Source organism: Hyperolius riggenbachi, chromosome 4 (genome assembly GCF_040937935.1).
Source record: "Hyperolius riggenbachi isolate aHypRig1 chromosome 4, aHypRig1.pri, whole genome shotgun sequence".
Classification (NCBI taxonomy): Eukaryota; Metazoa; Chordata; class Amphibia; order Anura; family Hyperoliidae; genus Hyperolius; species Hyperolius riggenbachi.
This window is the reverse complement of record NC_090649.1, coordinates 442,339,044-442,361,205: the sequence shown is the minus strand read 5'-3', so window position 1 is coordinate 442,361,205 and position 22,162 is coordinate 442,339,044. Positions and strand designations below refer to the sequence as shown.

The 22,162-nt window shown below is 46.7% G+C and overlaps 1 protein-coding gene across 2 annotated transcripts in view; it reads left to right on the top strand.

Annotated features, from left to right (window-relative positions):
• The window catches only part of PPP2R5D (protein phosphatase 2 regulatory subunit B'delta), a 36,850-nt gene extending 18,687 nt beyond the window's left edge, over positions 1 to 18,163 (top strand). Inside the window, exons 9-16 of one of the 2 annotated variants that reach the window (XM_068232615.1) lie at positions 1,269 to 1,377; positions 1,916 to 1,969; positions 2,670 to 2,840; positions 5,311 to 5,438; positions 5,532 to 5,633; positions 5,864 to 5,936; positions 6,714 to 6,830; positions 16,190 to 18,163. In XM_068232615.1, the coding sequence (XP_068088716.1) occupies positions 1,269 to 1,377; positions 1,916 to 1,969; positions 2,670 to 2,840; positions 5,311 to 5,438; positions 5,532 to 5,633; positions 5,864 to 5,936; positions 6,714 to 6,830; positions 16,190 to 16,327 (892 nt within the window). In that variant the 3' untranslated portion in view covers positions 16,328 to 18,163. The remainder of the gene's footprint in view (positions 1 to 1,268; positions 1,378 to 1,915; positions 1,970 to 2,669; positions 2,841 to 5,310; positions 5,439 to 5,531; positions 5,634 to 5,863; positions 5,937 to 6,713; positions 6,831 to 16,189) is intronic. The other variant, XM_068232616.1, reaches the window with a different exon arrangement.
• The last annotated feature ends 3,999 nt before the right edge of the window (positions 18,164 to 22,162 follow it).

The window sequence follows — 22,162 nt, the reverse complement described above, 5'->3', positions numbered from 1 at the left end:
CCCTCCTCCCCTTCATGCTGGCCTCTTCCTTCTTCTTCTTCTCCTCCTCCTCCCCTTCCTGCTGGCCGCCTCCTCCTCCTCTCCCTGCTGGCCTCCTCTTCTTCCTCTTACTCTCCCTGCTGGCCTCTTCTTCCTCTACCTCCTCTCCCTGCTGGCCTCTTCTTCTTTTTCCTCCTCCTCCTCCTCTCCCTGTCGGCATCTTCCCCCTCCTCCCCCTCTACCTGCTGGCCTCTCCCTCCTCCTCCTCCTCCCCTTCATGCTGGCCTCTTCCTTCTTCTTCTTCTCCTCCTCCTCCCCTTCCTGCTGGCCGCCTCCTCCTCCTCTCCCTGCTGGCCTCCTCTTCTTCCTCTTACTCTCCCTGCTGGCCCCTTCTTCCTTCTCCTCATCTTCCTGCTGGCCTCTTCTTCCTTTTCATCCTCCTCCTTCCTGCTGGCCTCTTCCTCCACCTTCTCTCCCTGCTGGTCTCTTCCTCCACCTTCTCTCCCTGCTGGCCTCTTCCTCCACCTTCTCTCCCTGCTGGCCTCTTCCTCCACCTTCTCTCCCTGCTGGCCTCTTCCTCCACCTTCTCTCCCTGCTGGCCTCTTCCCCCTCCTCCCCCTCTCCCTGCTGGCCTCTCCCTCCTCCTCCCCTTCATGCTGGCCTCGTCCCTCTTCTTCTCCTCCCCCTTCCTGCTGGCCTCTTGTTCTTCCTCCACCTCCTTTCCCTGCTGGCCTCTTCCTCCACCTCCTCTCCCTGCTGGCCTCTTCCTCCACCTCCTCTCCCTGCTGGCCTTTTCCTCCACCTCCTCTCCCTGCTGGCATCTTCTTCCTTCTCCTCCTCCTCCTCCTTTCTGCTGGCCTCTTCTTCCTTTTCATCCTCCACCTCCTCTCCCTGCTGGCCTTTTCCTCCACCTCCTTTCCCTGCTGGCCTTTTCTTCCTTTTCATCCTCCACATCCTCTCCCTGCTGGCCTTTTCCTCCACCTCCTCTCCCTGCTGGCCTTTTCCTCCACCTCCTCTTCCTGCTGGCCTCTTCCTCCTCCTCCCCCTCTCCCTGCTGGCCTCTCCCTCCTCCTCCCCTTCATGCTGGCCTCTTCCTTCTTCTTCTTCTCCTCCTCCTCCCCTTCCTGCTGGCCTCTTCTCCTCCTCCTCCTCCTCATACTCTCCTCTTCTTCCTTTTCCTCCTCCTCCTTCCTGCTGGCCTCTTCCTCCTCCTCTCTTTACTGCTGTGCTAGATTTAATAACTAAAGAATTTTACACTTCCAGAAAACACTGTATTTTCGTTCTTTCAGTATCATCAATGGTTTTGCCCTTCCTCTGAAAGAAGAACACAAGATGTTCCTAATCCGTGTCCTGTTACCGCTACACAAGGCTAAATCCCTCAGTGTCTACCACCCTCAGGTAACACGTCGCTGCATCCCCGCAGTAAACACATCTTTGTATTCTAAATCTGTTGGCCCTCATATTACATGGAAGTGGTAAAATTGGCCAATCATTGTTCATTGAAAATTGTGTGTGTGTGTATGCATCTTCAGTGCCTTTCAACCCCTGGAGCAAATCAAAAACCCTTGCACTCAGAGCTTACACTTGCATCAAGTATGATGACACAGAGCAATCAAAATTGCCAATTAAAATGGTTGCTCTTCGTTTTCCCATAATGCTGCCAACCTATCTTGCCAAGGTTCCCTCCTTAGGATTGGTCCACTCATACCAGCTTACCAGCAGACAGTTCATGTGTACAACTGGAAATTTAGACTTAGAGCAGCTGGGGTTCTTAGCCATTCAATATTATAAGGTTCTGGTAAAATTTAGTAGGAAGGATTTCATGAACTGTCAGTATTCATCAGCAGCAGGAAGTGTAACATTCTGGGAAGCTGCAGTGTGACTGATGGCTCATCCTGTGTAGATGGTGGAACTGACAGGGTGATCTCTTCCACAGCTGGCCTATTGCGTGGTGCAATTCCTGGAGAAGGATAGTACACTCACCGACCCGGTAAGTGAATATGCTGCTCCGACACTGCGTGTCCTGTCCCCCCACTATACTGCAGGTACTGCCCTCCCCCCTATACTGCATGTACTGCCTGCTCTCCTATACTGCGTGTCCTGTCCACCCCACCTATACTGCATTCAGTACCCCCCATATTGCATGTATTCACCCCCCCATACTGTATGTACAACCCCCCCCCCCCCCATATTGCATGTATTCACCCTACCCCCCCCCCCATACTGTATGTACTACCCCCCCCCCCCCCCATATTGATTGTATTCACCCACTATACTGCATGTACTACCACCCCTGCCATCCACCCCTGTACTGCATGTACTGCCTTCCCTACTATATTCTGTACTGCCTGCCCCCCATACCCTGTACTGCTCATCCTTTATACTTTATTGCCCCAACCTATACTACCCACCCTCCTATACTCTGTATTGTCCCATCCAGTGCTACATGTACTGCCTGCCCCCTGTACTCTACACTGATCCCCTCCCCCTTAACCATACCGTGTGTACCAGCCCACCCTATACTGCATGTACTGCCTGCCCTTCTATACTGTATGCACGGCTCTTCCTACATTTTGTACTGCTCGCCTTCCTGTATTGTGTACTGCCTGCCCCCCTTTCTGTACTGCCCACCATCCTATACTGTATGCTCTGCTCCTCCTATACTCTGTATTCTGTGCTGTCTCTTACAGGTGATCACGGGATTGCTGCGATTCTGGCCGCGCACCCACAGTCCAAAGGAAGTGATGTTTCTGAATGAGCTGGAGGAAATCCTGGATGTCATAGAGCCAGCAGAGTTCAGTAAAGTCATGGAACCGCTCTTCCGTCAAATAGCACAGTGTGTGTCCAGCCCACACTTCCAGGTAACTCATTGGACATGCCTTCTTTTGCCATTACCCCCATGTCAGGCTGCCCTCTGCCCCTCCCACACACCCTTCCCCCACCATCACTCATTACCATAGACTGCACTACAGGCCAGCCTCCCCTAGTATCCCCTCCTGCACCTTCGCGCATTGCCATAGACTGCACAGTAACCCTTCCCCTACTCTCACATGTTACCAGAAACTGCACTATAGGTCAGCCTCCTCTTGCACCCTCGTTCATGTCCACTGACTGCAAGTTATTTCAGAATAACCTAGTTCAGTGATCTGCGAATTTGGCTCTCCAGCTGTTAAGGAACTACAAGTCCCACAATGCATTTGCCTTTATGAATCATGACTGTTGCTGTCAGACTCCTGCAATGCATTGTGGGACTTGTAGTTCCTTAAAGGGAAGGTTCAGGGACAGTTAAAAAAAAAATCCAAATCCACTTACCTGTGGCTTCCTCCAGCCCGTGGCAGGCAGGAGGTGCCCTCGGCGCCGCTCCGCAGGTTACCGGTGGTCTCCGGTGGCCAACCCAACCTGGCCAGGCCGGCGGCCAGGTCAGGCCTCTTCTGCGCTCCATTGTGCGTTCCACGCCGGCGCTGAGCCTGCACAGTACAGCCCGGAGGACGTCCGATGACGTCAGCATGCCGGCGTGGAACGCACAATGGAGCGCAGAAGAGGCCTGACCTGGCCGGGTCAACCACCGGGAGCCTGCGGAGCGTCGCCGAGGGCACCTCCTGCCTGCCACGGGCTGGAGGAAGCCCCAGGTAAGTGGATTTGGATTTATTTTTTTTTAACTGTCCCTGAACCTTCCCTTTAACAGGTGGAGAGCTACGTTTGCATATCACTGACCTAGTTCTATGCAACTATATAATCTCTATATGGTAACGTCTCTTCAGAGATTCAGTTCTGTGTAAATGAGTAGATTAGCCTTTAAATTATTTTAGATTATTTACAAAGTAAAATGGTGCATTATAAGATTATTATATAAAAAATGTTTCTTTTTAGATGGAAAAATATAGAAGAAAACCATGTGGTTGCTGCTTCTCCTAAGGGCCCTTTTCCATTTGGAATGGGAGCCGATGCAGCTACGCGTCACTTCTGCATTTCCCGATGCGGAAGTGTATTGGAGGAGACGGTGGGCGGATGCGGCTGTGCGCGAATTTCTCGGATCGCACCACTCCGCAAAACCAGTACGCAATGGAAACTGTTCCATTGCCGTGCATTGGTTACAGTGCAGCCGAAGTGTGATGCGGCTATGTAGCCACATAGCACCGCGTACAGTGAAAACTGGCTCTTATGCTGGGCATACACAGACTCTCTTGTCCTTATCAATCGAGCCGCTGATGGCTCGATTGATAATATCCAACAGGTCCGATGACCTGCCGGATAGATTCCCCGCCAGCGGACAATAGCGGGCAATCGAGCGGCTGGTAAGAAGCGCCGATGGGGACGAGCGGAAATCGATCCGCGGGGTCGCGGCGGGAGTCGATCCCGCGGCTAATCGGCCGCCGGATCGACCCGTATATGCCCAGCATAAGTCTAAAGCAGGGGTGCCCATTGGGTAGATTGCGATCTACCTGTAGATCACAAGGCCTTCATGGTAGATCCCGACCACACTATATTTTCTATTCTGTATATACAATTGTGCTCTTAAATTGTACATAGGTAAATCATTTTGACTTGCTAATTTTTAAAAGTAGCTCACAAGCCGAAAAAGTGTGGGCACCTCTGGTCTAAAGAAATAAAATAAAAAAACAAAACTCAACTAAGGAGAGGTAAGACTCTCTGGTTCCTATAGAGCCTTCCCGTTCCTCCTACGGTCCCCACGTTCCATTGCCGGGTACTCTGTTAGCGGTCTCTAACTGCTAGGTCGGAGACTGCTCACTTTCTCCCAGCATTTAATTGTCATAGTTTCCAGGTGATGGTAAACTTCTACACCTGAGTGACGGCTGTCCCAACTTCAGAGGGGCACTACAGCGAAAAACTGTGAAATTTAAAATATGTGCAAACATATACAAATAAGAAGTACATTTTTTTTTCAGAGTAAAATGAGCCATACATTACTTTTCTCCTATGTTGCTGTCACTTACAGTAGGTAGTAGAAATCTGACAGAAGTGACAGGTTTTGGACTAGCATATGTATACTAATATTATTTGTATATGTTTGCACATATTTTCAATTTTACAGTTTTTCGCTGTAGTGCCCCTTTAAAAAGATATTGTCTTTTTCATATCGATTTTGGATTAAAAATAATTGGCGCTGTGCTGTTTGCCGTGACACCCCGACTATCATTACCAAATAGACTAAATCCCCACCACTACCTTCTTACACTACCATAAACCTACAGAGCAAGTGTGTTTTCAGGGTGTTCTGTCATGTTCAATATAAACAGTAGTTAGCAGTGCTGTGTATAAACTGTGAATTATCTGGCTCCTCCCACATGTCATGCACTTTGTGCCCTGCAGGTGGCAGAGCGAGCTCTCTATTACTGGAACAATGAGTACATCCTCAGCCTGATGAGTGACAATGCCGCCCAGATTCTGCCCATCATGTTCCCGTCCCTTTACCGTAACTCCAAGAACCACTGGAACAAGTGAGTTGATGGGTCCTGTATGAGGGGAGGGAACTATGAGAGCCATATATGTAATAGGGAAGATGTTTATACTGTATATGTGATATGTTACAGGACCATACATGGGCTGATCTATAATGCGCTGAAGCTGTTTATGGAGATGAACCAGAAGTTATTTGATGAATGCACGCAGCAATACAAGGCAGAGAAACAGAGGTTCGACCATCCTGCTGTGTATATGTGTGGGGGAGGCGGGCCTGTGTATTTGGGAGGGGAGTGGGAGGTCAGAAAGTCCTGCTTTGTGTATATGGGGGAAGGCGGCTGCTCTCTGTGCATATGACAGTCCTGCCTTCTTATTATAGGAGTAGGTTGCCTGTCCTGTGTTCAGGGGTGGGGGTTGTGGTGGGCAGAGGAGAATTTACTCAAACCATTTTTTTGTCCATTAGGGTGAAGATGCGAGGAAGAGAACGAGCTGAAATGTGGAATCGTATTGAGGAAATGGCACGATTAAACCCACAGGTGGGCGGGACAGAAGGGTGTCATGTTTGTTTGTAACTTATGTGGGTGGAGGCACAACTTCCTGGGTGTGCTGCACAGAAATCCTGGCTCCTCCCAACATATGTAGAGTTCTATATTGATACTGAGTTTATCTCATTTTGAGATTCACCTAAAATTGAAATATGCGAGTTATTTCAGTGGGAGGAAAATTAGGTTTCTGATGTATGTCTGATGATCATCCCCCTTCTGTCCCCAGATTCTGCTGTGTGTATTTATGATGTCGACTTCTCTATAAAAACTGTTTTTTTTCTTTCTTCATTTCTCCAACTCTTTTTTTTTCCCCTCTCTCTCCACTCCCTATCCTTTACTTCCTTCTTCCTTTTCTTCCCCACCCCTTTGCCTGGGGTTCTCTCTCTATCTGTCCTATCCTTTTTTTTCTCTGCCCATCTTCTGACAACCCCCACCCAACCACACTCCTTCTGTTGCTCCTTTACCTTCTCCCTCTCACTTACCTTTATGCCTTGCCCTTACCTTACATGCCCTTCCCTCTCCGCCTTCACACTTATCTTTTGCCTCCTCCTTATTTTCTGCCTTCTTCTTACCTCTATCTTTCAATTTTCCCATCTAAAACTTACTCTTTCTCTGTACCTCCCCCTCTCAATCTCTTGCTTGCTCTTCCTTACTTTACCACTACCATCTCGTCCTCTGTAAACTGCCCCCTTCACCTGGTTTTCAATTCAAATTTCTTTCTTTCCTCCCTTCTCTATACCCCTCTTGTGTCCTGGCCATGCTCTGCAGTACGCCATGTATAACACTCCTCCGCCACTCAGTCTGATCTGCTCCATGGAGACAGATACGCCCACCGCGGAGGACATTCAGATCCTGAAGAAGACGATGGAGACGGAGGCTATGCAGGTGACCACCGGCTGTCCCTCTGTTATGTTTGGTAATCCACCTGTTGACTGACCCACTGAGGTGAGGGCGACCAAGAGCGCTGAATCTAAGTGACCACGGGTCTTTACCAGAGCGCTTCGAAAGAGAGAATAGGTGACAACACGTTGAGGAGAGTAGTCGTAGTCAAGGGAGGTCTTTGTCAGAAGGCAGGCTACAAGAGTAATAAACAAGTAATTAAGCAGAATCAGTCAAGGTAGCAATCGCTCTTGTGCAAGAAACAACCCGGGTTAGGGCAGGTGACAGACAGGGACACGATAGCAGGCCAATACTAAAGGATGCAAATCGAGAGCAGTCAAACAAGTCTGGTCAGGATCAGAGGTCAAACAGAATAAAAGTACTGGACTCTGTAACTGGCACCAAAGCCGACAGAGGAATCGGCATCAGGGCAGGTTGCCTTTTATAGGTAAAGGCTGATTGCTGTGGCCGATATTTTCATGCATCTTCGTGCGCATACCAAATCATGCGCAAACACGCATGCAAATTCAAACAGCAAACCACGTGCGCCCATCACGTAGCTGCGCCAACCACGTGCTCCCACCTGTGTGCATAAAGGTGTGACTGGCGGCATGCGCGTGCGCTATACCGCGAGGAGCAGGAGTGAGGCAAGGTGAGACTTGACGTTGCCCCACTCCATCCCTTTTTAAGGGCCGTCTCCTAATGCCACCAGTAGTAGGGCTCTCAGAGTGGGTCTGGTGAAAAAGCTTTTACCAGTCTTGGTATTCTGGACAGGTTCCCAAGAGTCCCCTTACATTCCAAAGCCTTTCCATTTGACAAGGTTCTTTAAGTTTCCTGCCTGAAATTTGCTGCCCAATAATTTATTGACCTAAAATTCTTCAGGTCCACCATAATTAGTTGTGGGGGTGCTGTCTTTCTACTACTGAATGGGTATGGAAAAAAAATCCTTAAAACTTGACACATGGAAGACTGGGTGTACCCTTAAAGGACAACCGAGGTGACATGTAACATAATGATATAGACATGTGTATGTACAGTGAGAAGCACACAAATATCTATTCTGTGTTCCTTTTTTCTTTCTCTGCCTGAAAGAGTTAAACATCAGGTATGCAAGTGACAGTTTCTGTCCGGGTTGGACTGGGTCAAACTATAGCATAACCCTCACTGATGAGTAATTACAGCCATAAAACACTTTCCTGTCAGTAAATGGCTTCCTGGAGCAGAAAAGAGATAACAAGGGTCAATAATTCGTAGATTTGAGCCCTGGCATACTTCAATGAAGGTGGCATTGAGCAGAGACAATGAAACAGTAAAACCTAGTTGTAAAAATTAAAACGAAACTGTGGGATATGTAAAAGCCATTTTTGGGAGGAGGAGGATAGATTCAATTGTTTTTCTCATCAGTTTATTTTCACCTGGTATGTCGAAGTCCGAAAGATAACTTGAAAGCCACAGGATTGATTTTCTTCACAACTGGGAAAAACAAAATCCTAGTTTCCTAAAGGCACAGTGAAGTTTCAGATTGGCAATCTGATAGCAATACCAAGTCTCCAGGTTTAAAATCTAGACTTGACCTGCTCTTTCTATCTGCTTCCAACTTAGCACGCTTTCTGTGCCTGAAGAAGATTCCATCACAATGCGTACATGGCATTTCGCCACCTGGTCACTTTGGCGCAGGGTGAGCCAATTGACTGCTCTCCCTACTGCCGCTTCAATTCCAGATGCCTTTAATTACTATTCCCTGTAGCAACTCAGATGGAGAAGTAATTGGGGGTCCCGCCATCGTTGGCACCCAAAGTACACTGCTGCGTGGCCATAGACTTGATAACATTATGTCTATGGTGGCGCCCAGGTCAGGGGCAGCGCGGGGAAGAGCGCGCACCAAAATGACTTGCCTTGTGTCGCAGTAATTCAAAGTTCGGTTTTATGTTGTTAAGTCTTTCTTTCTTGCACCTCAGGAAGAGAGGACTCAATAGTGAAGTAGAGTATTTTAATGGAATGAAAGGCATATTTGGCAAAGAATGGTGTCCTATTGGTGGATGAGTGGATAGAACTATTGTATGTAAATTGGGCAAGGGTAAAAAGTGTGGACCAATCCTCCTGTGAAGCAGACTAGAAGTATTATAAATACTGTTCAAGAGTTTGATTAGTTCTTTCCGCTTGTGCTAAACTACAGATCCAAATCTAGCTATCCTCCGGTTACCATTCTCAATTTAATGGACAAAGTTATTTTCAGAATCTGGATGTAAACTGCACCCCTCTGTCCAAAACCATATCTGATGGGATTCTGTGTAACCTGGCAATTTCCTTATGAAGATCCTCGCAGTCATGGCAGCAAGATCTTTTAATGAAAGTGTCCACAATGGCAAAGCTAGCTGAGAATCTCTGAGAAAGTGGTAGGTCCACCAAAAAGTCCATGGATATCCTATCCCAAGGGCAGGTAGGGCTGGGAAGAGGATTCAAAAGACCTCCTTGACAAAATCTAGGAATTGGGCAAAATCTAGGAACGTTTGCCGTGGCACAAATACAACATGAAGAAACCCTTCTTACCGCCTTGGATTTATTTTTGGCCACCAGAAACCTCTCTGCCCCAATTTCAGAGTCTTAGAGAATCCAAAATGACCTGCCAACGTATACTTATGATGATACTGCATAACTAGGGTACACGCTTCTTCTGGACCGAAGACTTGGTGTCTATGCAGGAATCTTTGCCAACCAGGTCAGTGGTCAGGTGCACAGGCAAAGATGTAGAGGCTTGTTTGATCTGATCAAATAAATCTGTAAGAGTAAGAAGTTTTATGTGGACAAGATGGTACTGCATCATTTAGTTCCAGATAATTTAAATGAGTCTGTCTCAGGATACATGCACAACCGCGCATCCAGCTTCACATCTTTGATCCTGGGCAATAAGTAAAATGAAAAAGAAAATGGAGAAAAGAATAACGCCTACCTGGCTTGTCTTGCATTAAGGTGCAGAACTGTACATAAATGTTCTTGTTTTTTATGATCTGTATAATTCAGGACAGGATGTTTTGCATATTCTAGCAGGTACGTCCATTCTTCCAAAGCACACTTGATGGCCAATAACTCACGGGTTCCAAAGCTGTAATTATTTTCGGCTGAAGAAAGTCTCCTCATATAGTGCTGTGACAAAATTTCTCCAACACCTGTTTCAAAAGCATCTACCTCCGCAGTGAAAGAAAGTTAGAGGTCAGCATGTTTCAAGATGGGAACCCAGATGAATTTATTTTTAAGCAGATCAGAGGCCGATTGAGCTTCAGGAATCCACTGGAAGGATTGATGATGTTTTATGAGTTGTTATAGGAGCAATGATGGCGGAAAATTCTTTAATAAACTTTCTGTAAAAACGTTTGCAAACCTATGAACCTCTGAATCACTTTTTTTTTTTTTTTTTTTTTTAATATTGATTGGTGCTGGTCAATCCAGAATGTAGAAACCTTATTGGGATCCGTAGAGATTTCTTTAGGGGAGATGCTGAGACTCAAAAGATGTATGTTGCTCTTCTCAAATGTCACATTTCTCTGCCTTTGAATACAAGCCGTGAACACGTAGCTGTCCTAGGACTTTCTTTACATGTTTTACTATTCTTCGAGGATGCTGGGAAAATCAGAATATCGTCCAGATAGACCATGAGGAAGACACCGAGAAAGTCTCTGAATATATTGTTGACGAGATGCTGAAATGTGACTGGTGCGTTTCACAAACCGAATGGCATGACAATGTATTCAAAATATCACCCTCCCTTATTCGGACCAAATTGTAACCCCCTGTAAGGTCTAATTGGGAAAAGACGTTGTCAGATCGAAGTCTCTGAAACAAGTCCGTAATAAGTGGCCAATGGCTAGCATTTTGTAACTGTAACTTTGTTGAGAGCCTGGTAATCTATACAAGGTCAAAGTATTTCATTTTTTTTATTTACAAAGAAGATCTGTCCCTGCTGGAGACGTGGAAGGCCTGATAAATCTTTTTTTTTTTCTTCTTTTTTTTTCTTTTTGATCTAGTCTTTCAAAACTGCCAGTTCATGAACGAGTGTGGATATAAGCCAACCAAAAGCAATCTTAGCACCAGTCAAAAGTTCAATAGGGCAATCATAAATCTGGTGCGGTGGAAGAGTATCCTTTTTGAGAGACCTCCGGAAGGCAATTCTTCTTCTCTGCATTTAAACAGAACTACTGGCCATAGCTTGGAATGCAATATCAAGGACAATATTGAGTCAAAGGAAACTTGACCAGTAGTCTGGTTAATGCTTAAGTTGTGTGCCAGTAGCCATGGCATGTATAGAATGGCAGGGGAGATTGGAGAATCTGAGTTATTCTTCATGTTCTGTATTAATGGAGAGTAGAATAGGCAAGGTTTCTTGCATGATAGGCACAGAGTTGATGTGTGACCCATCCGCCAATTGAATGGATAGGGCTTGCTTCTTAGGACGGTTTGGCAGTGCTAACTGCCTGGCCAGAGTGGAATCTAAAAAGCATGAGCAAGCCCCCTGAATCTAAGATGGCTTTAATTTCTGGTCCTTTAGGGCCCTGTAACAACAAGAACAAGGGTACATGAGAGGCTGAAGAGGTATTTGGTATGTGAAGAATCTCTGAGTAGTCCATCTTACCTTGTGATCTCACAGGGCAAGAAGTGACCAGATGCCCCACAATTCAGACAAAGATTTCTGGTCTGACTTGCTTACACTCCTCAGTGGAGAGTGAAGGTCTTGCCAGACCTAACTGAATTGGCTCATAGGTGTTAGATATCTTGCTGGTTAACGAGGATGATGCTTCGGATGGAAGGCTGGATCCTGAGAAAACCTAGGGAGTGGCAGATGAACCAGATCCTTCTAATCTTCTATCTTTGAGCCGGCAATCAATCTGGATTGACAGATAAATTGAGTCCTGTAAAAGTTCTGTAATACCAACTCTGGCCAACTCTTCCTTCAGAGGTTCTGACAAGCTTAAGCAAAACTGATACTGTGGCATTCCACTGTGTGTTAGATCCCCAGTGGTGGAAATCTGATATGTATTCTTCTACAAGCCGCTTGCCTTAGTGTAAGGAACAAAGCACATTTTCTGCAGAGGCAGCTCTTCCAGGATCATCATACAGGTGATTGGCTAATGCTCTGAATAGAGGGTTAAGGCTTTTAGTCACAGCATGCCCCTGTTCCACGATCCGCAAGGCCCATGCCTGAGGTTCCCCCTGGAGAAGAGAGACAACGGTAGCTATGAGGACTACTTCATTAGCATAGCTCCTGGGTTGCAGACAGATAAATAGCAGGTAGGCACTTTTAAACAGCTGAAATTTACTGCGTTCTCCAGAAAATCAATCAGGAAGGTCCAGGTCAGATTGCAGGCTGCAAGAATTTTAAACGAGTAATCAAGCCAATTCAGTCCAGGTAGAAAACAATTTTTAGCAACAAACAATCTGGGTCGGGGCAGGCGGCAGACAGGAACAGGATAACAGGCTGGGTCAATACCAAGGGATGCAGACCAAGAGTAGTCAAACAAGCCGAGTCAGGCTTAGAGGTCAAACAGAATAGAAGTACTGGACTCAGTAACTAGTACCAAAGATGACAGAGGAATTGGCACCAAGGCTCAGGGCAGGTTGCCTTTTTCTGTAGATGAAGGCTGATTGGTTTGGCACACATTTTCATGCGTATGCACGTTTGGGTGCGCAAGCACAAACAGCAAATTCTGCTCATGCCCACCCACCTGTGCACTAATCAGTGTGGCTGGCGCTATACCACGTGGCCATTCAAGCAGGAGCGAGGCAAGGTGAGACTGACACCCTCCCAAAGCACATTGTGACCCCCCCTCCTCAACTCACACACCTTCTGTCCATCTACTGTATGTCCGTCGTTATCCACCTATTACTAGTGCCCTTCAATCAATCCCTCTCCCTTCCCATAGCAGCTAAATATCTCCCTTCCCTGTTCCCTTAGCAACCAGATATCCTCCACTTCCTGTTGTAAGAGTTTTTATTTATCACATCTGCAAACGAGAATGTTGAGCGCTAGCCACGCTACACACCATGAGTATTCCATAGTATAATACCTGCCTGGTTGTCAGAATGTCTCTTATCCAAAACAAAAGATGGGTGTTACTATGACATCAGAAAATGTATGCAACTGTTGTTGTGTAGGAAGGGTCGACAGCATGGATTATACAGGCTGGCGACATGCCCTGTTACTATGGAGGGGGGAGGAGGGACAACTACATTAGAGACTAGAGTAAAGGCAGCTTTTCCGCTGTCAATGCCAGGGGAGGAGACCAGAGTGAATGTGGCTTTTCAGCTGTCATTGCAGAGGAGACCAGCTGACTCCTTTTTACTGCATTCTCTATTCCACTTTACTTAGAGAAAGCCGCTTTTGCTGTTTAAGCCTTGTACACACACCACACTGAAAGCGTGGAGGCATTGGGAGCCATCTTGCCCGAGGATCTAGAAGTGTACAGGCATGTGCCCTAGGGAATTCAAATATCCCACAGCTGCAGCCAAACAAAGCATACTGTTGCCATGGGGAGGTGAGGTGGAACAATGGCGTGGCACGGCACATGATAGAGCAAATAGAGCAGCTTCTTGCTCTTTACCCAGCCCTCCAGAAGCTGCTAATTTGTGTACCGTGCCACAATCCCTCCTCCTCTCCACATAGCAACAGTATGTGTGGCTTGGCTGCAGCTGAGAGTTGTGGCCATAGCTATTGCCCCAGGAACATCTGTATTTGAATGAGTATATGTAGTTTTAGATTAGACTTTATCACGTTAATAGATCAGCAATGTGACCACAATAAAGGTGGCCATACACTAGTCTAGTTAGATAGATATACACAGTTATGTCATAAATATTTGGACAGACAATTTTCTTTTTTTCTTTTCTGATTTTTGTACATAACCACAATTTTTTAATGAAACCACTCAGATGCAGATGAAGTGTAGACTTTCAGCTTTAATTCAGTAAGTGAACAAAACAATTGCATAAAAACGTGGGGCAACTAAAGCATTTTCTAACACAATCCCTTTTTTTCAGGGGCTGAAACATAATGGAACATATTAAATAACTGGAAATGTTCATTTCTAATACCTGGTTGAGACCCATTTTCTGGCAATGACAGCCTGAAGTCTTGAACTCCTAGGCATCACCAGATGCTGAGTTTCCTCCTTTTTCATGCTCTTCCAGGCCTTTACTGCAGCGGCTTTCAGTAACTGTTGGAGGCCTTTCTGTCCAAAGTTTAGTCTTCAACAAGTGTAAGGCATGCTGAATGGGGTTAAGATCAGGTGACTGACTAGGCCATTCAAGAATTTTCAACTTATTTGCTTTAATAAACTCCTGAGTTGCTTTGGCTGTATGTTGTGGGTCATTGTCCATCTGTATCATGAAATGCCGCTCAATCAATTTGACTGCATTTAGCTGGATTTGAGCAGACAGTATGTCTCAGAACATATCAGAATTAATTTAGCTGCTTCTGTCCTGTGTCACATCATCAATAAACAGTAGTGTCCAAGTGCAACTGGCAGCCATGCACGTCCAAGCCATCATACTGCCTCCATTGTGCTTTACAGATGATGTGGTATGCTTTGGATATGCAAATTCAAGGAGTGCTTTTGAAAATAAAAGAAGTCCTAAGAATCCACCATGAGGAAATGGACTAGTCCAAAACCTCAGTACCTCAACAAGAGGTTCAGAATTGGGTGGATCATAATGCGGACAGTAAGTGGCAGCTACATAAGTTAAAAAAAACAAAAGGATTTCCTTTACTCTGGGATGAATGAACATCTTATATTGAGGTGTAAGTATGATTTTTTAAATTTCACACTTTTTCGCAAAGTGCCTCTTTAATTGATAATGACATAAAAAATGGACTTTGCCCACAACTGCCCATGAAATAGCCTTTGAGTCAATGTCCAATTACTTTTGAGCCCCTGAAATGAAGGGATTGTGATAAAAAAAATGCTTTAGTTGCCTCAATTTTTATGCAATTATTTTGTTCACCCCACTGAATTAACGATGAATCTCTGCACTTCAACTGCATCTGAGTTTTTTCATTTAAAATTCATTGTGGTAAAGTACAGAACCTAAATGAGCCTCTGTCCAAATATTTATGGACCTAACTGTGTATGTGTGTATATACAGTATATTATTGTTTTTTTGTATTGATATCGATCCGATTGATTGAATAGGCTAGAAATCGATGCCACCAGCGACTTCCAATCAACTGATTTTCAGCCCGAAATGGTTGACCGGCGAGGCGTCGCTAGCGGTGACGACTTCCTCAGTCACCAGGTGCCTGTGTGATGTAACTAATGTAAAAAAAAAAGTCGACCACTAGAGGCCTCTAGTAGTCATGTCAAGTACAATGGCGCCCCCAAGTGTTTGCCCTGTATAGTTACGTCACACAAGTGGCCCCGGACTTCGGCGCGGCGAGAGGAAGTGCAGCTGGAGAAGAAGATTCTGGAACTGCCCTGTGAATGGGTAAGAGCTGCCCCAATACCACAAGGGGGGGCATGCGCCCACATTCTAAACATTTATTGTAAATCTGTATGGAGGGATTCGAGCAAATGGATCCCTCTCTGATGATTGGAGAGGAATCTGACTGATGCCCACATCAACTAGTGTATGGCCTCCTTAAAGGAACAGTCAGGCAAAAAAAAAAGTTTCACTTACCTGGGGCTTCTACCAGCCCCATGCAGCCATCCTGGGCCCTCATAGTCACTCACTGCTGCTCCTTTCCCCATCCACCAGCTAGTTTTGTTTTTGCCGACCTCGGGGTTGGCGGGCCACGTGTACATTTGCACGCATTCCTGCTGGTGCATGAACATTAACACATACATTTTTACGCGTTAGTGGTGCAACGGGACCGGAGCAGCAGTGAGTGACTACACGGGGACACATGATGGCTGCATGGGGCAGGTAGCAGCCCCAGGTAAGTGACACAATTTTTTTTTTTTTTGCCTGTCACTTACCTGGGGCTGCTACCTGCCCCATGCAGCCATCCTGTGTCCCCTTGTAGTCACTCACTGCTGCTCCGGTCCCGTTGCACCACTAACGCGTAAAAATGTATGTGTTAATGTTCATGCACCAGCAGGAATGCGTGCAAATGTACACGTGGCCCGCCAACCCCGAGGTCGGCAAAAACAAAACTAGCTGGTGGATGGGGAAAGGAGCAGCAGTGAGTGACTATGAGGGCCCAGGATGGCTGCATGGGGCTGGTAGAAGCCCCAGGTAAGTGAAACTTTTTTTTTTTTGCCTGACTGTTCCTTTAGGACACCTCAGCCAATCACAGGTTTCTCCGCTAGATAGTAACTGTAGAATAACAGATTGGACACCTCAGATAGCTCTAAATGGCGTTTTCTTGTTTCCACCAGGTGCTGCACAGCTCTGCCCAGGAGAAGAAGATTCTGTGCAAGAAATCAGACCTTCCGCAGGACATTTACACCATCCGAGCGCTGGAGTCTCACCGGAGGGCGGAAGAGTACCTGATCAGCAACCAGGAATCCCTCTGACCCCCACAGACTGCGCGTCCGACCTTCTGCGGCTCCTGGAACCCCCTGCACTACACACGGAACTCTATATTGTAGATAGAGATGGACTTCCCGGAACCAGTAGAACTTTATCAACTGATGGAGACTGACTGCTTCCCAGCATGACTCCCCTCTCTTCACCCAGATCCTGAGATTTCACCACCCCTCAGCCACTAGAGGTCTCCAATACTGAGCGGCTCCTGGGCTGGACATTATCGAGAAATATTAATGCAGACCTGGCCTGCCATTGAGAGGAACAGCATTGTTTACCGCAGACCAAGCCATCATCCACACACCTCTATGATCTGATACGACACAGGGTTCCCTCTAGCTGCAGATTCTGCTACTGCAATCACACATCCACTAATTCTCATACATCTTTCAGCACCCCACACTACGATCTGATATGTCTCAGGCTTCAACCTGCATATGCTACAACTGAAATTGCACATCTCTCACTTTGATCTGATATGGCTCAAGCATCCCTCTAGTTCCAGATGCTCTAACTGCAATTACACAGCCACTAATTCACACACCTCTCACTGAGATCTGATATGTCCAAGGCTATTTACACATCTCTCACTATGATCTATTATGTCCCATGCTTCCCTCTACTTCCATATGCTCTTAATTGCAATCACACAGCCACAAATTCACATACTTCTCACTATGATGTGTTATTTCAGGCTTCTCTCTAGTTCCAGATGTTCTAACTACAATCACACAGCCCACTAATTCACATAAACATCTCTGTACCCATCACTATGATCTGATCTAACCCAGGCTTCCCTCTACCTGTAGATGTTACAACTACAGTCATGTGATTACAAACTTACCTCTGTGATTTTCACTATGAACTGATATGACCTTTCAGCAACCCTCACTATGGTCTGATATGACACAGGTCAGCTGATGAATGCAGGGTGGACTCTCCAGTGCCCGTCATGTGTAATAACTTACAACCAGGTTTGCAGGATATCTTTCTAAGGATCCCCCCCCCCAGCCCAGAAACATGCCAGTAATTTAGGTACCCGCCTCCCCCCATCAGCACAAGACCCCATGCGATCACATGACTGGACCCCCAGCTGCTGCCCTGCCCTCAGGCTCCAGAACTGCCGTTCAGCACAGTCCTGTGACGGAGCAAATTGAAACGGTCCAGTGTCCCGGCATCCAGGATTATGTCAGTGTTTGATGGGAAGGGGTGGGGCTGTGATGATTTGCAAAATGTGGGAGGGGTCTGCACTCAGCAACTGCCAGAGACTGGCCTGCAGCCTTCTCAGTAACATGCTGGATGATTGATGGAAATGATGTCATCATATTCCTGATGTAGAATAAATACAACAAAGAGTTACAGAGAAGCCTTCCTGTATCTGCAGCATAACCAATCAGAATTCATCTTGCTGTAGGCGGTACCTCCAAGTGTCCTGTGGTTGTCAGAGGATACCATGGTGTCCCTTACTATCTGATAGAGTGCATAGTACAGCAGAGAGAGACTGCTCGCTGCCAGGCAGAGGACGGGGAAACCTCACTAGAGGTGTGTGTGTGTGTGTGTGTGTGTTTTGGAGCAGTCTCAATGGAAAGGAATGATCTCTAGAACAATGGCCTCAATTCACTAAGCTCATCTCCTGTCTTTTATAACGTTTTCTATGGCGATCACCATGGTAATGAGGCATGTAGTATTCAGGAAACATTTTACCTCAGGCAAACCTAAAGTTAATTCTTCTGTCTTTAAGTTAACTCTTCAATCCTTAAAATAACTGCAGAGTTAAAGAGAACATGAACTGAAATTAAAAAGTCAAAATAACCATACGCAGGTCATACTTGCCTCCTGTGTAGTCTACTCCTCAATCTCTTTCTCCTCTCCTGCATCCCATTTGTCCACGGTTATCAATAGAATTCTCTGTCCTCCATTAAAAAAATGGCCATTACCCCATTACTTCCTGGTCAGCACACTGTTTAACTGTAATATCACCCACTTGCCCCATAGGGAAACATGGACATTACTTTGCACATTCAGTTGTAACTGACAGCTGCTGGTATATTTCAGTTCCGACAAACTCTTGTCAGAACTGGAAGGGATCACTGTAAGAGGAAAATGGTGAGCTTCTAAGAGGAATGGACGGTGAGGTTAGTATGTAATATTCATTTGCAGCTACATTATGTGTTTATTTCAAATAACTTTACTCACTTCAGGTTCCCTTAACCACCTTAGCGGTATGGACGAGCTCAGCTCGTCCATTACCGCCAGAGGGTGCCGCTCAGGCCCTGCTGGGCCGATTTTAATGAAATAAAAAGCAGCACACGCAGCCGGCACTTTGCCAGCCGCGTGTGCTACCTGATCGCCGCGAGCAGCGGCGAAAGAGGGTCCCCCCAGCCGCCCGAGCCCAGCGTAGCCAGAACAAACAGTTCCGGCCAGCGCTAAGGGCTGGATCGGAGGCGGCTGACGTCCATGACGTCACTCCGCTCGTCGCTATGGCGACGAGGTAAGCGAAACAAGGAAGGCTGCTCATTGCGGCCTTCCTTGTTAATTCTGACCGCCGGAGGCGATCAGAATTACGGATCGGGAGCGCCCTCTAGTGGGCTTTCATGCAGCCAACTTTCAGTTGGCTGCATGGAATAGTTTTTTTTTAATTTAAAAAAAACCCTCCCGCAGCCGCCCTGGCGATCTTAATAGAACGCCAGGGTGGTTAAAAGAGATCGTGCCGCTAAACGGGGGTCTCTTCACCCCCAAACCCACACCTGCATGACTTGGTCGCTCCTGGAGGCAGGGCTAACGGCTGCAGGGCTAACGGCTGCAGCCCTGCCTCCAGTTGCGTCTATCAGCGGTGCAGCGCCACCTCTCCCCCGCCCCTCTCACTGAAGGAAGACTGAGAGGGGCGGCGGAGATCTGCGCTGACAGACGCGCGTGGGGCAGGGCTGCGGCGGTTAGCCCTGCCCCAACCAGGAAGCGCTCCCCCGCTGCACCGAGAGGATTTGGGGGTGAAGGGATCCCCGTTTAGTGGCCTCAATTCACTAAGATCATGCTGGAGGTAAGGCAAGAGATAACTTGCCACCACACAGTGAGAGAGTTATCTTATCTCTTCATTCCTTAAGTTACCGCCTCTGTAGTTATTTTCACACACAGTTAATTAACATTCTGTCTTTAAAGAGATGAGAAGGTTCATGCCGCTCTACCCCTAACCATCATACCAGTCGGTGCAGGATCAGGCAAGCCAGGCCATAGTAGTAGAGAAATGCAAAAAAGGGATCCGCAAACCAGAGCAGGATGAGGTAAAAAAGGCTGAAATGTTTATTTGAAAAATCCACAGACAAGGCAATAAAATCACAGGATCAACTAACGTGTATCGGGCCTACCATCTGCCCTTAGTCGTAGTTAAAAGTGAACCTGAACAAGAGGAAATTTATGTGAGACCAGGGAAGGGAAACGCCACCCCCGGGGACACACAAACCGCCTCCTTAAAGAGACATACATCCCCAATGGATACAATGTAGAAATACAATAATAACATTGAAAATGACATATAAAATGTAAAAATATGTTATCACTGACAAACTGTAAAGTTAGATATGGATAGGAAAAGAGAGAGGACAGCAGCAGCAATTCACATAGATTATTGTCTAAACACAATATATATGATTTAAGAGAGGAAAAGTGGGGCCTCAATATGTATAAACCAAACTCAAATCCCATCTCTTGTTTAAACCCTGTGGTGTGCGGGTACCCAACCTATGAATGCAAAAGGCTTCACGCTTTAAAAGCAATCTCTGCAGATCACCACCCCTAACTGGACAAACCACCCGTTCCACCCCCTGAAAAACAAAGAAAGAGAGATCTTTCTCATGTACGGTTTCAAAATGTTTGGAAACCGCAGACTTGCGAAAAGTGTTCCAATTTGCGCCACAGTAGTGTTCGGCTACGCGGGCTCTAAGGTGCCGAGTGGTACATCCCACATATTGTACACGACATGTCATGCAGGAAATAACATAAATCGTGTATTTGGTGTCGCAGTTCACATACTGCTTGATAGGAAAGCTTTTGTTATGTGCAAAAGAAAATATCGAGTTGCTTTTTTTATGACACTGACAATAATTACATGTGGAAAACCCGCAGGGATAGGAACCCACTGTAGCTAGCCAAGTCGGGGTACGGGAGGAGGAGGGGGACCGAAAAAGACTGGGTGAAAGGATGGACCCCAAAGTGCGGGCCCTCCTAGCAGAAAAACGACATCCTTTGTCCAGAATGGTTTTGAGTTTTGTATCCGGATACAGCACAGGAATATACTTTCTAATAATACTTGTAATTTTATTGAACTCAAGGCTGTAGCCGGTGACAAAAGTAACCCGATCCTCTCCGGTCCCCCTCACCACCCTGCTTCTCAATAGATCTGGGCGTGATCTACTGATGCCCTTTTGGCGCCCCACGGCCAACTGTCTTCCAGTGTAGCCTCTTTGTTTAAGTCTGGTCTCCACCAGGTTACACTCCTGTTCAAGATCAACTGGATCCGAACAATTACGTGCAGCCCTGGTGAATTCCCCCGTGGGGATGGCATTTAAGGTATGTCTTGGGTGACATGAGCTAGCGAGTAGGATGGAGTTTCCCGCTGTGGGTTTCCGAAAGGTACGGGTGGTAACTGTGTGTAATGAGGGGTTTCCTATGAGAGTAAGATCCAAAAAATCAATTTTGATCGGATCCGAGCTCATAGTAAAATTTAAATTAAGATCATTACTGTTGACATAGGTTAGAAAATCACCCAGGAGAGCAGGAGGCCCCCCCCCCACACCAGAAGTAGATCATCAATAAACCTGCCATACCAAATGATATGGGAGGCATAGGGGTTATCATCTCAAAAAATTAGACAATTGAGGGATGTGGGTGTGTATCGGCCCCTGCTCCGGGACCCTACACAGGATTTCCTGCGGGATCTTCGGGTGCTGCTGGACCTCGGGCACAGCACGGGTGTACTAACCAAACGTATGTCTGAGTTTTTGTGTCCATTGCACCCGGTTGTGCCCGTTTTCCACCATCTCCCGAAGATCCATAAACCGGACGTTGCCCCACGGGGCCGACCGATTGTGGCCAGAATTGGCTCCGTGGGGGAGCGTCTGGGTGAGTGGGTCGATGCACATCTACAGCCCCTTGTCACCAGACTTCCGGGTTACCTGCAGGATTCCCGTCATGTTCTCTCAAGCCTTGATAGCTTTTTTTGGGAGGACGGGTTACTGTGGGTGACTATGGATGTCACATCACTCTACTCATCCATTCCCCATGACCTAGCTTTGGAAGCTATGGATTTTCATCTCCGCAAATATTCTTCCTTTGATGAGTCCCTACAGGTTTTCCTCAGGAGGGCGGTGGGGTACCTCCTAACGCACAATTATTTCATGTTTGATTCGGGGTTTTATCTCCAGAGATGCGGAGCTTCTATGGGGGCTAAATTTTCCCCCTCCCTTGCGAACCTCTATATGGGGTGGTGGGAGGAGCTCCGCATTTTTGGAGATGATAACCCCTATGCCTCCCATATCATTTGGTATGGCAGGTTTATTGATGATCTACTTCTGGTGTGGGGGGGCCTCCTGCTCTCCTGGGTGATTTTCTAACCTATGTCAACAGTAATGATCTTAATTTAAATTTTACTATGAGCTCGGATCCGATCAAAATTGATTTTTTGGATCTAACTCTCATAGGAAACCCCTCATTACACACAGTTACCACCCGTACCTTTCGGAAACCCACAGCGGGAAACTCCATCCTACTCGCTAGCTCATGTCACCCAAGACATACCTTAAATGCCATCCCCACGGGGGAATTCACCAGGG